General features: G+C 34.6%; 1 protein-coding gene across 1 annotated transcript; it reads left to right on the top strand.

Annotated features, from left to right (window-relative positions):
• Nucleotides 1–16,540, top strand: tm7sf3 (transmembrane 7 superfamily member 3). Its single transcript, XM_067390806.1, has 12 exons — nt 1–207; nt 2,573–2,727; nt 3,074–3,224; nt 4,095–4,215; nt 5,176–5,347; nt 6,127–6,304; nt 6,803–6,889; nt 10,739–10,819; nt 11,944–12,096; nt 12,962–13,059; nt 13,529–13,691; nt 15,102–16,540. The coding sequence occupies exons 1-12, from the start codon at nt 135–137 to the stop codon at nt 15,353–15,355; spliced, it is 1,686 nt and encodes a 561-aa protein (XP_067246907.1). The 5' UTR covers nt 1–134; the 3' UTR covers nt 15,356–16,540.

Here is a 16,540-nt window from a genome sequence, read left to right as displayed (position 1 = left end):
CGACTCAAAAGTTGTTGCATTGTAGCGCAGTGCAGGAGCTAGTCTGCGAGTGACACTTCCGGAGGCTAAATGTGAAGCTTTAAGATGACTCCCGCTTGTTAGAGCGTGTTTATGGACTGGACTGATCCGTGAAAATGCCACTGAAGAGAGAATGCTTCGTTTTGCTCGTCTTGTCGTGGGTCAGTTCTGTGCGCGCGCAGGATGAGAGTGAGTAAACAAACATTGAACATCTTTATAATAACCACAGATACAAGCATTTGCATTTAATAAATGACATTTGGTTGGATTATGCGACAGCTGAGACATGATTTACCAACCTAATGCTGATCTTCCCCTTGAATTCACCCTATTATTACTACATAATGCTACAAAAGCTAGTTTTTCTGTGGTGTATTTATGTTTTCTGAGGTCTCTCACACCCATTGACTACATGTATTCTCTATGAACTGGACTAAACTAATGTACGTGAGGTTTTGAGAGCTCAATAAACCCCAGAAAGTGTACATGCACAGTCTGAAATATGAAATAATAGGCAGAAAAATCTGGAACATTTATTAAGAATTAAGGCAATGTATGTTTGTATACGTGATTTATGTTTTCTATCATATGCATCACGCCTTTATGGCGTAAAGTATGAAATTGTGAGAATATGGAGCTCAAACTCGAAAACGTTAAACGCATTAATTGTATTTTTTTAGTCCCAAACTGAGCAAAAATATGCAAATTGATAAGTAAGATGAAATTCAGATATAAATCATTGAGATCTTTATAACAGTAACAGCAGACTACTTGCATAAAATGCATGTAAATATCAGTCGTCACTCTATATCTGCCAATAAAAGCTGATATTTTAATGCTTAAGTTTCCTCTGTAGTTTTAAAACATATAATGCAACGCAATACAATGATGATTGAGAGATGAATAAATAAACCTTCCTCAAAAACCTTATCATATTTGAGATTTTTCAAAAAATATGATCAAGTAATCTTAAGTTGCTTCAGTCCAGTTGAAATATTACTAACAATATAAAAGTTTTTATTACATGCACTTTATAAGATTTCACAGCAAAAAGGCAAGGTGGACGTTTGTTTTTTTCTTTTCATAAACCTTATTCCTGCTTACGATGCACCGACAACAATGAAACAGAGCAACAATCCATGAGATGCAATTTAGAAACTATTTCCACATTCCTGAAAGAGATAAAGAGAGATTCTTCCAGAACAGTGAAGTGATTCCAGTCTTCAAGATCTCAAACAAATTCACTTACTGTTTGTTAAACATTTTTGAATGTAGACGTAGAACAAATTTAACATTAAAACAAGACATTATTTGGCGACTTTCTACCTCAATATTCAGCCTGTAAAGGTTTCAGGTTTTCCGTGACGTACCGCAGGTGATGTGAATCATTATGAAATCAGATGACTTTATTATCGGGTAACATTTCACAGTTAGGCAGGAAGTCTGAGCAATCGTGACCAGTCTTTCTACACCAAATCACATAAACTGTCAAAAGCCACTTCCTCCTTCGAAGTGTTCAGCGGTGCCTTTTCTAGCAGTATTTAATTGATACATCGCTGTGTATATGTATAAATGAGATATATGAATACATAAACATTTATTAAATATTTTAAAAATATATATATATATACAGTACTGTAACATTACTATTTTTAATGTTTTTGAAATAAGTCTCTTATGCTCATCAAGACTGCATTTATTTGATCAAAAATACAGAAAAAAGTGAAAAATTATTACAATTTAATATGATGTTTTTCTATTTTAATATACTTTAAAATACAATTTATTTCTGTGATGCAAAGCTGAATTTTCAGCATCATTACTCCAATCTTCAGTATCACTTGAAATCATTCTAATATGCTCAAAATAGAAATATTGTCTAACAATGTTAGTCTTTACTATCACTTTTTGTATCAATTTAACACTTAAAAGTATTAATCTCTTTCAAAAAAAAAAGAAAAAAAAAAAGACCGTCCCCAAAAATATTTCTATTTTGAATAAATGCTATTCTTTTGTATCTTTTTATTCATCAATGAATCCTGTAAAGTATCACAGGTTATAAAAATATATTAAGCAGCACAACTGTTTCCAAGATTGATAATAACTCATCATATAAGAATGATTTCTGAAGGATTATGTTACTGAAGACTGGAGTAATGATGCTGAAAATTCAGCTTTGAATCACAAGGAATAAATTACATGATGATAAATATTCACATAGAAAACTAGCTATTTTAAATTGTAATAATATTTCACTATTTTTACTGTATTTTTGGATCAAATAAATGCAGTCTTTATGAGCAGGAGAGACTCTTTCAAAAACAATTTAAAAATAGTAATATGTCCAAACTATTGTCCTGTACTGTATATATGAATAAATAAATGTTTCTTAAATATTTAAAAAGTACTTAACATACAGTTTATCGTAAGAAAAAATGTTATTGTAAAAATGGGAAAAACGACTCCAAATATTGCGCCTTTAATATAATAATGGCAACAACAACAACAAAAAAACGGATACTGATACAAACACGTTCTTGTATGTGTTTTGCAGACCGTGTGGTGTTTTCTTTGGGAACCTTCCAGAATGTGAGTGTCCCAGTGAACGGGACAGTTCAAGCTGTCGTTTCCCGGATTCCTGCTAACGTTTCCTTCATAACACTGCAGTTTCACACACAACGCAGCAATGTTACACTCTCATACTTTCAGGTAAGATATCACACACACACACACACCCAAGACTGTAATGCACTGACATACAAGAGTAAGAAACACACAAACACACACACACCGCTGCCCCAGTTGCATGGGGGTTGACTGAGCAAGACATCATGTGAGAGTTTAATCACAAGCTCTGATCTCAACTCTCTCTCACACACACACACACACACACACACACGCCCCCATGCATTCTATTCATAATGTCAGCAGACATGCAGCTGTACACAAGTTCAGACACATAGTTAAAGTCAAAATGAAATGCTGTTTGGAACCCATGTTACATAGAGTGCATTTTTATATACAGTATAAGTGTGTTTTTGTGTGTATTGGTTAGGTCCTTGTTTATGGTTTCTCGGTCACGGCACGGGATGCTGGTCTGTTGTCCACCCTGATACCGAGCCAGACCACTCTCTCCTGGTTCCTGAAGACACCAGATGGGAGCAGCACAGCAGGAATCGGTGTGATTCTGCCGTACAGCAGCGCTGGTTAGAGACCTAACACTTCACCTGCATGTCACAACACAAACGCTCTCATTAAAGGATTTCTTCACTTCAGAATTTCCTAATAATTTACTCACCCTCATGTCATTCAAGATTTTCATGTCTTTCTTTATTCAGTTGAAAAGAAATTAAGGTTTTTGTGGAAACCATTCCAGGATAGTGAACTTCAACAGTTATCAACGGGTTGAAGGTCCAAATGTCAGTTTCAGTGCAGCTTCAAAGAGCTCTACATGATCCCAGACGAGGAATAAGAGTCTTATCTAGAGAAACCATTGGCCAACAAAAAAAAAAGATGGCACAAATGCTCGTCTTGCACTGCTTTGCAATGCTTCATGCATGGCATAATCACGTTGGAAAAGTCACGTGTGACGGAGGCGGAAGTACCAAGGTAGGGCGAAAAACATCTTGTTTTCTCCTCCAACTTCAAAATCGTCCGACATCGTTGTTTTACCTATTTTTGTAAAGGTCGTTTGACTTGGTCTTTGCACGTTCACTTTATAAACACTTGCTCGGTACTTCCGCCTACGTCACGTGTGACCTTTCAACGTGATTACGTCATGCGCAGTGCATTGCATAAATTAGAGATGGTTTCTCTAGATTAGACTCTTATTCCTCGTCTGGGATCGTGTAGAGCTCTTTGAAGCTGCACTGAAACTGACATTTGGACCTTCAAAAATCCTGGAATGTTTTCTTCAAAAACCTTCATTTCTTTTCAACTGAAGAACGAAAGACATAAACATCTTGAATGACATGGGGGAGAGAAATTTTCAGGAAATTTTATTTCTGAAATGAACTAATCCTTTTACCGACTATTGGCTGGATTAGAGAATATTTAGTGTGTCTTGTTGTGTGCAGATCCCGTTCCAGGAGCTTGTAATCAGGAGTTTGCACTGGAGATCGATCCAAACATCTACCTGCAATACAACTTGTTTGAGACCATCATTACCTTTGCACCTGCTAACATCGGATATGGAAGGTGAGAGAAATTTAATAAAGTCATGGTCTTGTCAGGTCATTTTAAAGGGTCATGAAACCCTCTGTTTCAGCACAAATTAGTTGAAAAATTTTCAGCATTTTCACCACTGCATGCAACAAAATGAACAAAAATATTATACATGAAGCAAGTTTTAAGTTCAATACACAAATACATGCATATCCTGTGAGAACTTTAATGTAATGCACTTTTGCATTTTTAATAACTTTTAAGACTTATATTGTGGTGTTTGATCTGTTATATCCGTGAGCTCTAAAGACGGATGGATCACGTTTGTGTCAAAGACTCTGGAACTATGGAAGAGCATTTATTTCATGCAGAAACTCTTACAAAGCGAAAACTCACTGCATCTACTGTACGTGATCTCACAGCTTTAAGCCTTTATCACGTTCTGCCATGAATAATTGAGAGAAGTGTCTTCTCATAGGATAAGGATTCGACAGTCTCATGAATAATAATGAGACCGATGAGTCATCATTGTGAGAAGAACTTAGCGAGAACTTATTTCTAGAAGAAGAAAATAGTGCAGAAAAATCTAAAAATTAACCAGCTTTCTACTACAATTCTAATCAATGGATGCTGTCATCTTCTGTGATGTGCAACACCTGTTAAAGTTGCCATGAAACAGAAGTTGCGCAAGTCTTTTCTTCTCTATTGTGACGTATATCCGAGTGAAACTGCTTCTGGAACAAGAACAAATGTAGAGCGGGGCTTGATTTTGTCTGTGGGGAATTGATTGGCTGGTTGTGATTTGCTATTGGCTGATCTCATGTGAGTGACAGGTTGCCCCGCCCTCGTCATCAGAGAAGAGAAGAGATGCTGATTCAAGATTACGTGGAACATGAATTTAAACAAATAATGTGCACGGATGAATCATTATAATAAATACTGCAATATTCTGTGCAAAAAAAAATCTAACATGGTTTTGTTTTGGTTTTTCAGAGGGGAAGTTCCTCCAGCGTGTGACAAGGACACGGGCTCCAGTACTCGATGGCGTCTGGTTTATGAGGTGTACCAGTACTTCCTGCCGGAAGGTGACCTATCAGAGCAGAGTCTGATCAGCAGTATGGAGAGAGTGGCCAATGTGCAGAACGTGCGGGACAACAGCAGAAAAGTGTGTGAAATCTCTCTCTGCCCTTCCTTTGAACTTTATGGTGTCTGTTGTGTTGTTTTAGTGTGTTTTCAGACCTGGCTCATCTGCAGTGTTTGTTTCAGAACCTGGTGCATTTTTTGCTCTTAGTTTGGCTTGTTTATTCATATACAAACATGCCAGTCAAATGTTTTAAACATTGATAATAATCATAAATGTTTCTAGAGCAGCAAATCATCATATTAGAATGATTTCTGAAGGATCATGTGACATTGAAGACTGGAGTAATAATGCTGAAAATTCAGCTTTGATCACAGGAATAAATTACATTCTACAATATATTCACATAGAAAACAGCTGTTTTAAATTACAATAATATTTTACAATTTTTACTGTATTTTTGATATGAAAATGCAGACTTGGTGAGCAGAAGAGACTTGTTTTGTTACATTGTAACAGTTTAAGTCCATGTTTTGGAACAAAGCTAATGATCTACAGGTGTGAAAACTCTTAGTTTATCATTTATTTATTTAATTGTAACACTTTACAATAAGCTTTAATTTGTTAACATTAGTTAACTACATTAGCTAACATGAACTAACAAACAACATTTACTAAAACATTTTAAAGATTAATATGTTAACATTCGTTTAAGCACTGTGAACTAACATGTCAGTTATTAACCTTCACTTAATAACTGCTGTAAAATGTATTCGTTCATTGTTATTTAATGCATTATGTATAATGTTAACAAATGAGAAGTGTTACTGGTTAGTTCATTCAACTCTTTTCTGCTCTTTCAGGTGATGTCTTTATCCTCTCATGACCGGACGCAGTTCTCCTTCAACTCTTTGCCCGGTCAGGGAGTGATTTTCTCAGTGATTGTGAGAGATCCGGTGCTCAACACTTCGGCGTCTTACATCCCCGTTCATACCTACGCCTGCAGCTTCAACTCCACGCTGGACGGATGCAGCGATTTAGGTTAGAAGACGAATGACTGCCTGCTGAGATTCCCTGTAGATTCGTGCCTAATTTTATTCATAAATTAAGAAATTCCTTTAGTTTGTGAGGTCAGCTCCTTCAGCTGCAACTATTACATCCTACTTGAAAACATTAGCTTTTGAATAGATTCTGTGACAGGTTTATGGTTTGACTGGGTATTTAAATGTGTTTTTATTTGTTCATTGGTATTTTTTATTTTTTCCTATTTATATATTGAATGTTTGAGTATACATTATTAAAGGTGCTTTAGAATGGAAAATTGTATTTACCTTAGCATAGTTGAATAATAAGAGTTCTGTACATGGAAATGACATACAGTGAGCCACAAACACCATTGTAATTTGTTAAACGCTTTTCGAAAACATGCTCTGTTGTTTTTAAATGTGCTACAAAAAAGATTATTGATTGAATGATGATTTCATATTGATGTGTTTTGGTTTGATAGAATTATGTTGTATTATACTCTCATTTTGGCAGGGAGAGCTTCTACTAAAGTGTTTTTCACTTTGATGGGTTTGGCTGGGCTGTTTGTGTGTTTTGTGGGCCATCGCTTCTTCAAATGTGGTGAGTGATGTTTTTCTTTCTTTTCTTAGAAACAGATCATGGTACTGCTATTAATATGTGTCGATCTACTAAAGATACCCAAGTGTTTTCGTTCTGTGATCTTTGCCACAGATTTGAAGTGTCAAAGTTTGACAGGTATTATAGTTACTAATATATAGTATAGTTAATGAACACTCAAATGGATGACATGTTTTTAAAGGGATCACATGATGCATCATTTCTCCACTTATAATGTTAGTCAAGGCTTCTTTCACAACAAACAGTCCATTCAGAGTTTTATGACCATTTCAACACTCTCTCCATTAGTGAAGATAAATAATAATTTAATGTTTTAAATAAGCTGTATGTGCAGTTTAGTTTCATTAAATGGTCTTTTTTGTAAGTTTCAAATATTTGAGAACTTTAGAATATTTGATTTCTCATTATATGTCTCTGTTAGCAAGACTCTTATACCAGTTTACCAGCTTCATTTACATGCAACCAGTAATTTGTTTTAGTTTATTTCAGTAAACCATATAATTAGTTCCCTTGTTTTATTAAATCATGCCTCACAATATAATAATTCAGTCCCTCGTTTTACTAAATAATGCGCACGATATAATAATTCGGTCCTTCGTTTTACTAATTAATGCACACAATATAATAATTCAGTCCCTCGTTTTACTAAATCATGCACACAGTATAATTAGTTCCCTTGTTTTATTAAATCATTCCTCACAATATAATAATTTGGTCCTTCTTTTTACTAAATAATGCGCACAATAAAATAATTCAGTCCCTCGTTTTACTAAATAATGCGCACAATATAATAATTCAGTCCCTCGTTTTACTAAATAATGCGCACAATATAATAATTCAGTCCCTCATTTTACTAAATAATGCGCACAATATAATAATTCAGTCCCTCGTTTTACTAAATAATGCGCACAATATAATAATTCAGTCCCTCGTTTTACTAAATAATGCGCACAATATAATAATTCAGTCCCTCGTTTTACTAAATAATGCGCACAATATAATAATTCAGTCCCTCGTTTTACTAAATAATGCGCACAATATAATAATTCGGTCCCTCATTTTACTAAATAATGTGCACAATATAATAATTCAGTCCCTCGTTTTACTAAATAATGCGCACAATATAATAATTCAGTCCCTCGTTTTACTAAATAATGCGCACAATATAATAATTCAGTCCCTCGTTTTACTAAATAATGCGCACAATATAATAATTCAGTCCCTCATTTTACTAAATAATGTGCACAATATAATAATTCAGTCCCTCGTTTTACTAAATAATGCGCACAATATAATAATTCAGTCCCTCGTTTTACTAAATAATGCGCACAATATAATAATTCAGTCCCTCGTTTTACTAAATAATGCGCACAATATAATAATTCAGTCCCTCGTTTTACTAAATAATGCGCACAATATAATAATTCAGTCCCTCGTTTTACTAAATAATGCACACAATATAATAATTTAGTCCCTCGTTTTACTAAATAATGCGCACAATATAATAATTCAGTCCCTCGTTTTACTAAATAATGCGCACAATATAATAATTCAGTCCCTCGTTTTACTAAATAATGCGCACAATATAATAATTCAGTCCCTCGTTTTACTAAATAATGCGCACAATATAACAATTCAGTCCCTCGTTTTACTAAATCATGCACACAGTATAATTAGTTCCCTTGTTTTATTAAATCATTCCTCACAATATAATAATTTGGTCCTTCGTTTTACTAAATAATGCGCACAATATAATAATTCAGTCCCTCGTTTTACTAAATAATGCGCACAATATAATAATTCAGTCCCTCGTTTTACTAAATAATGCGCACAATATAATAATTCAGTCCCTCGTTTTACTAAATAATGCGCACAATATAATAATTCGGTCCTTTGTTTTACTAAATAATGCACACAATATAATAATTCAGTCCCTCGTTTTACTAAATAATGCGCACAATATAATAATTCGGTCTTTCGTTTTACTAAATAATGCACACAATATAATAATTCAGTCCCTCATTTTACTAAATAATGTGCACAATATAATAATTCAGTCCCTCGTTTTACTAAATAATGCGCACAATATAATAATTCAGTCCCTCGTTTTACTAAATAATGCGCACAATATAGTAATTCAGTCCCTCGTTTTACTAAATCATGCACACAGTATAATTAGTTCCCTTGTTTTATTAAATCATTCCTCACAATATAATAATTCAGTCCCTCGTTTTACTAAATAATGCGCACAATATAATAATTCAGTCCCTCGTTTTACTAAATAATGCGCACAATATAATAATTCGGTCCTTTGTTTTACTAAATAATGCACACAATATAATAATTCAGTCCCTCGTTTTACTAAATAATGCGCACAATATAATAATTCGGTCTTTCGTTTTACTAAATAATGCACACAATATAATAATTCAGTCCCTCATTTTACTAAATAATGTGCACAATATAATAATTCAGTCCCTCGTTTTACTAAATAATGCGCACAATATAATAATTCAGTCCCTCGTTTTACTAAATAATGCGCACAATATAATAATTCAGTCCCTCGTTTTACTAAATAATGCGCACAATATAATAATTCAGTCCCTCGTTTTACTAAATAATGCGCACAATATAATAATTCAGTCCCTCGTTTTACTAAATAATGCGCACAATATAATAATTCAGTCCCTCGTTTTACTAAATAATGCGCACAATATAATAATTCAGTCCCTCGTTTTACTAAATAATGCGCACAATATAATAATTCAGTCCCTCGTTTTACTAAATAATGCGCACAATATAATAATTCAGTCCCTCGTTTTACTAAATAATGCGCACAATATAATAATTCAGTCCCTCGTTTTACTAAATAATGTGCACAGTATAATTAGTTCCCTTGTTTTATTAAATCATGCCTCACAATATAATAATTTGGTCCTTCGTTTTACTAAATAATGCGCACAATATAATAATTCAGTCCCTCGTTTTACTAAATAATGCGCACAATATAATAATTCAGTCCCTCGTTTTACTAAATAATGCGCACAATATAATAATTCAGTCCCTCGTTTTACTAAATAATGCGCACATTATAATAATTCAGTCCCTCGTTTTACTAAATCATGCACACAGTATAATTAGTTCCCTTGTTTTATTAAATCATGCCTCACAATATAATAATTTGGTCCTTCGATTTACTAAATAATGCGCACAATATAATAATTCGGTTCTTCAGTTTACTAAATAGTGCGCACAATATAATAATTCAGCCCCTCGTTTTACTAAATAATGCGCACAATATAATAATTCAGCCCCTCGTTTTACTAAATAATGGTCACAATATAATTCAGTCCCTCGTTTTACTAAATAATGCGCACAATATAATAATTCAGTCCCTCGTTTTACTAAATAATGCGCACAATATAATAATTCAGCCCCTCGTTTTACTAAATAATGGTCACAATATAATTCAGTCCCTCGTTTTACTAAATAATGCGCACAATATAATAATTCAGTCCCTCGTTTTACTAAATAATGTGCACAATATAATAATTTGGTCCTTCGTTTTACTAAATCGTGGCCATGTAATAATTGTTTTCCCCCTGTTTTAGTTCAATTTAAATGAGGGAATGAATTTGTGCAACTTGGCCATTTACTAAATCGAGGGAGCAAATTATAATATGTGCATAATTTAGTAAAATGAGGGAATGAATTACTAATTGTGCACACAATTTACAAAAAGGGGAGTAGAAATTTTTAATTTGTGGTCAAGATTTTTTATATATAATATGTTTTATATGTATAAAAATGTAAATTTCTGTGTGTTTTCAGAGCTGTTTTGCATGGGCTTCGGCTTTATGGCATTTCTCTTCTTTGTCCTGATCACCAGAACCACAACGCTGGAATACGACAGTAAGTTGTTACACACGTACTGAATCACTGTAGAATTAGAGCCTTTAGTATGAGGTTTCTGATCATCTCTTACATCTGTGCTCATATTCAGAGTTTCATGTGATTCTGGATGATTTGCAGTGAGGTCATGTCTACATATCTATAAATAGTTTCTGGAGACGAAAGTTTTTCCAGTGTTTTTCGAGTTTAATATGACTGAACCTGGCTACACAAACTGGTTCACCTGTAGTGAATGTCATTAGCCATCTCAGAGGATTGAGGTTATTGTTCTGCGTAACTCTCAGAAGAATTAGAGTCATGCTGCCGCATCTGAAGTCATGTGCCATGGATTTCAGCTGGAGCTGTTAAACGAGTCTTTCTCTATCAAATGCATTGCGTGTGAATGATGTTTGTCAGCTGTTTGTGTTTGCAGGGCAAGCATTGCTGAAATGAGGAAGAACATTTTTTTAATGATTTTTGGTTCTCTGAGATAGTTGTAGGTGCTTTCTGATTAATCAGATCATTTTAATTAGCTCAAGTTTGTATGTAAAATACTTTTAATAAGTTGAGACACAAGGCAAAGCCATTTTTTTTCATGCACTGGTCAGTTTTGGTGTAGTTTCCTCCCATAGCATGTCTTCTTTCAGACTAGTGGAAAGAAAACATCCAAAATACACTTAAGTGTTGATTTTATTGCATCTGTAGATTTTATTATCAGTACATCTCTTTAAAGGTCACGAGTTTTGAGTCAGAAATTTCCACTTCAGCAGCTTTACATACACCAAACTTTACAGCTTTATTACCATCTATATTCTGATTTTATTCTATAAAAAAATTCTGACTGTTGACTGTATTTTCTAATCGAATCATGGATTAATTAAGTTAAAACGACATGCAAAATCACTCTAATTTATCAATAAAATGAAACTCATTTTGAACCTGGCTTTATACAATGTTCAGGTTTGTTATGGAAATGTATGCAAATTAGATACAGCATCATTTGCATATTTAAATATATAAAACTATTGTCTTAATGCGCTGGGATTAATCAACTGGTGAAATTATTGTTATATCTATTAGTTAAAATGTTACCCTGTTTACCTCAAGTGTCTAGCAGCTTGTTTACAATGAACGTCTCTCCACAGTCCGATTGGCTTTGACAGCGCTGATGGGCGTGGTCGGGGGCGTGGCCCTGGTGATGAGCTGGTGGCGGTTTGGTTCAGTCATGGCCTGCGTGTTGGTGGTCGGACTCATTCTTGGATTTCTCGTCTCCTCTATCGCCTTTTTCACTCCACTTGGTAAGAAATCATGTTCAAAACCTTCAGTTATCCTGTTTCATACAGTTAAAACATACTAAAACCTGCCCACCATAATAAAGTAAAACAAAATCACACACTAAACATGCACATTCACTTATCTGGATATAGTAATTACATTATATTTATACCACATTTAAATAGTCCTTCCTGTTATTTTAGTTTTATTAATATTTTGAATTAGCATTTATTTTTACATTTTTAGATTTCATGTTAATTTTAGTTACATTTTTATTAATTTCAATATAATTTCATTATGTCATTTTATTAGTGTTTTTTTTTTTAATATTTCTATTTAGGATTAATTTATTTTTATTTCAGTTTTAGTTGTAGTTTTAGTTTTTATTTATTTCCAGTCTCCAAAAAGTTATTTCAGTTTATTGCCAAGGCAACATGTCTAATTTTCATTTAGTTTAAGTTTTTCAACTAATATTTATTTATTTACTTTATTTTAGCTTTATTTCACTTAACAGAAATGTTAATGATAATAAACCTGCTACCACTTTAAACATACATTTAATGTCCGAAAAAAGCATATTTATTATAGCACAACCAAACAACAAAATGCAAATACTCGTTTGAGTTTCAAACATAATTATATAACCATAAAAAGTAAGTTATGCTGTGGGGAAAACATGTATTAAATGCTTTAAACAGCACGTACATCTGTCAAAGCACCTGACAGGGAAAGCCGCAGTACTTGTTTGAAGCACTTAATGGAATGCAATGGAAATAATGCAATGAAATGCACTCTTCCTGCAGCAGCTTTAATTCAAATTTGCCTGCTGATAATGTTTAATATTAGTTATTTATTCATTTTTACTTCACTCTTTCTTTTTCCCTCCAGGTGACCTTCCTATATTTCATAATGATGTTGTGTTCTGGGTGGTGTTTGCTTGCATAATGGTGGTTGTTCCTTTGTTCTTCATCAGGTGGCCTAGAGAGGTGAGATTTTTGTTTTTCAAAACTTCTTGTTTTTAACTTCTTTCAAAAACAAAAATTTTAATGTATTTAATCAAAAATACAGTAAAAATTGTGAAATATTATTATAATTTTAAGTAGCAGTTTTCCCGTCAAATAATAAATAATTGATCAGCACATCAGCATGTTAGAATGATTTCTGAAGGATCATGTGACACTGAAGACTGGAGTAATGATGCTGAAAATTCAGCTTTGAATCACAGGAATAAATTACATTTTAAAATATATTCACATAGAAAACAGTTAATATAAACTGTAATAATATTTCAAAATTTTACTGTATTTTTGATCAAATAAATGCAGCCTTGGTGAACAAGACTGAAAAATCTAAAACACTGACAATTTGTAATTATTCCAGACCGGCAGTGTATATTTATTAAGTTAATATCCGACACCCAAACAACATGAACCCACGTTTATCTGTATGTTTCAGGGCAATATAGTTACATGTGGAGTGGTTGGCGCATATACGGTTGTCCTGGCCGTCAACGCCTACACCTACACCAGTCTGTCCTACATCACGCTGGACGTCCTGAAACGCTTCCTCAACAACAACTTCAGCCGAGCGTTTATCTCGGTTCCGCTGCAGGATATCGGTAGGTCACTCAAACATATTGATGTATGGATCCTTTTTAGAGAGTGATTCCACAGTCATTTTAATTTCAGTGTTCATTTATAACACTATACTTTTTACCTCAACCGGTTAACGCTGCTGTGTGAGTGTTCGTAACACAAATGCTGAGTGAGAAATGGCAAATTTGGTATCTTTTTCTCTACATACAGATTGTTTTAAAGCAGCTTCACAGTGATAAACGGGAAAATATCGATCAATGATGCTAGCTGAAACCCTATTGTAATTGTTAAAATTTCCAAGGATCAGCTTTCAAATTGTATTGCTGGAATCCTTGGCTCAAGATGGACAAAATGCATGCCTGAGATTTGCTTGTCATTCTGGCATTTTTTTTTTTTTTAGCATTTTGGATTTTTTGAAAAACCTACTTTTCCGAACTAGTCCTAGGTTTTTGGCCCGATCGGAACCAAACCAGTGCAGCAAGATTCTCTAGAGTCTGATTGTCAATAATTATTATAAAAAAACATTATAATTTCCATTCAGGGCCGCCAAAACGTTTGAAGTGGGTGGAGCCACTTTACTAAAATAGCTATAACTCGTGAACGGAATGAGATATTTTCACCAAACTTGGTGTACTTATGTAAGAGCTCATTCTTTGATCGTTTGAAAAAGGACATGGCGACTGACCACTTGGTGGCGCTATAACAGAAAAAAACATATAAATGGCTATAACTACTTTACCGTTAGTCCTATTGACTTGAAAATTGGTATGCAGTGTCTTTTGTCTAAGGTGCCATGATTGTCTGAGGACATTGACTGATCTGAAAAAACATGTTCGCCATCGGCCAATGAAAATTGAGCAGCTATCAGACAAGGTTAACGGAGGCAGATCAGAATGAAACTCGCTGGGCATGTTTGAGTCACGGCCCTAGAGGCCTGTGAGAAATTCAAAAGAAAATGGCCACTGTGGGCTTTGTCACGTTTTTCATATGCATAAAGGATTGTGTATTGTGTGATTTTTCGCACACACACCCACGACATTCTTACCACATGGTAGAACTCCTCATCTGAGCAACTTTGCCTCTAGGACTGCCACTGTCCATCGAATCATTTGTTTAATATTGGAGATTATTTCAAAAACCAACTTCGGCAAACTAGTTCAAGGTTTTTGGCTCAACCTCAATAACTGTTAAAAAGCTTTAAAAACTATGGTAAATTGCCTGTAAATGGTCTTTTCCATATATGATCGAGATGGTGACAGGCTTGCTAATTAAGTCTATACCTTTTTATGCCTTAAAGCATTTGAACCCCGATGATTGCTGCTCGCAGCTATATTTTGATTAGCTATTGGGGCAAATGGAAATGCAAGTAATATATATTTGTTGTAGTTTTTGTTCTACATTATAAAAGTTTGTCATGTCTGATGTTTCTCCAGATTTCATCCTGATCACCGTGTGGGTCGTTCTGGGGGTTTTGGGAATCATCCTGCAGCTGTATCGGGAGAGGTCACGGCCGTTTTTCCCGCCGAGCCCGTACGTGATGTGGAAGCAAGAACGAGAGCGCCGGAAAACCAACGTTCTGGATCCCAGCCACCACAAGCCGTCTTTGTCCACCCGAATCCTCGGACGTATTCGCCAGCTCACGCGGCGCACGGAACCAGCCGGTGAAACCACACCTCTCCTGTTTTAACCCTTGACTTCTGACTTGACGTCAGTTCACTGTTAGTCCTTCCAGTTGCTCGAACTTTTGGAGAAAACTTACATTAGGATTGTGCTCGATTTTAAGAGCCTGACACAGTTTGATTGAGGTCACAGGACCTGTGTAGAAACACGCAGCATTAATGGTGCGAGACTGACCTTGTGTGTGTGTGTGTGTGTGTGTGTGTATGTTCCCAGCAGTGCTTGATCCCATTGCTGCTTTCTGACCGGATTTAGTCATGTTAAGCAATTGACCTCTACTATATACAGAAGCTGCCACTGCCTGATTTTAGATGCATTTTAGCAGCTTGGAGGAAACATTAAACCTGGTAGACATGTCACATGTTCAGGCCTGTCCAGTGGAGATTTTTTTAAACTTTTTTTTTTTATCGTATCTAATTAGTATAGGATCTCAGCACAATGTGCCTGTCCGAATGAGTAAGGATTTTTAAAGACATGCAATTTGTTTTTCATGTTCATCATTGAAATGAATGTATAACACACTGCGACTGCAGACCGAATGAACAGGTATTCATTAGTAGCCACTGTAAGCCTCTACGGCTGATGTTTGTGTGTGTCTAAATGTCTAAATCCCTGCGGGTCCTCGCAGAGGTTTGGAGCTGATGATGGAAATAATGAGCTTATTTTGACCGAGTTCCTGTGGGAATGTGACTGCTGCACTTGATAATGAGGATTTAAAATGCAGATTTGAGTGTAAGAGGAATATTGAGAATCTGTTTAAAAGTTTGTTCTTTCAGTCTACAGAGATGCTCTTTATCTGTGCTTTATACCTGAATATGTAGCTCTTGGAGATACAAGCCCAAGTTCATTGTTTTCTCTCTCTGACTCCAGAATCAGTAATTTTGCATTACATGGGCATATGAGCATATTCATTAATTTCTGATATCCTCTCAGGGTTTCTTCATGTGATCTTTGTGTCTCTCACAGAAGCAAACTAATCATCTTATTTTTCTAAAGCATCTAAAACATTCAGTAAAGACTTTACATGTTGAAACTGTTTTTACGTGGTAGCAGTATGTATTTTTTGTTTTGTATAAAATTGTTTAATAATTAAATGTTTAATAAAGTTGTAAATTGTGCCATAATACCTAAATGCTAATGTTTTCTATTCCAAGACAGATTAGAATCGGTGTTACTTTAGTATTATTGAGATACT

The sequence above is a fragment of the Chanodichthys erythropterus genome, chromosome 8 (genome assembly GCF_024489055.1).
Source record: "Chanodichthys erythropterus isolate Z2021 chromosome 8, ASM2448905v1, whole genome shotgun sequence".
NCBI lineage: Eukaryota > Metazoa > Chordata > Actinopteri > Cypriniformes > Xenocyprididae > Chanodichthys > Chanodichthys erythropterus.
The sequence above is the reverse complement of the archived record's forward strand: the minus strand, read 5'-3'. Positions and strand labels throughout refer to the sequence as shown.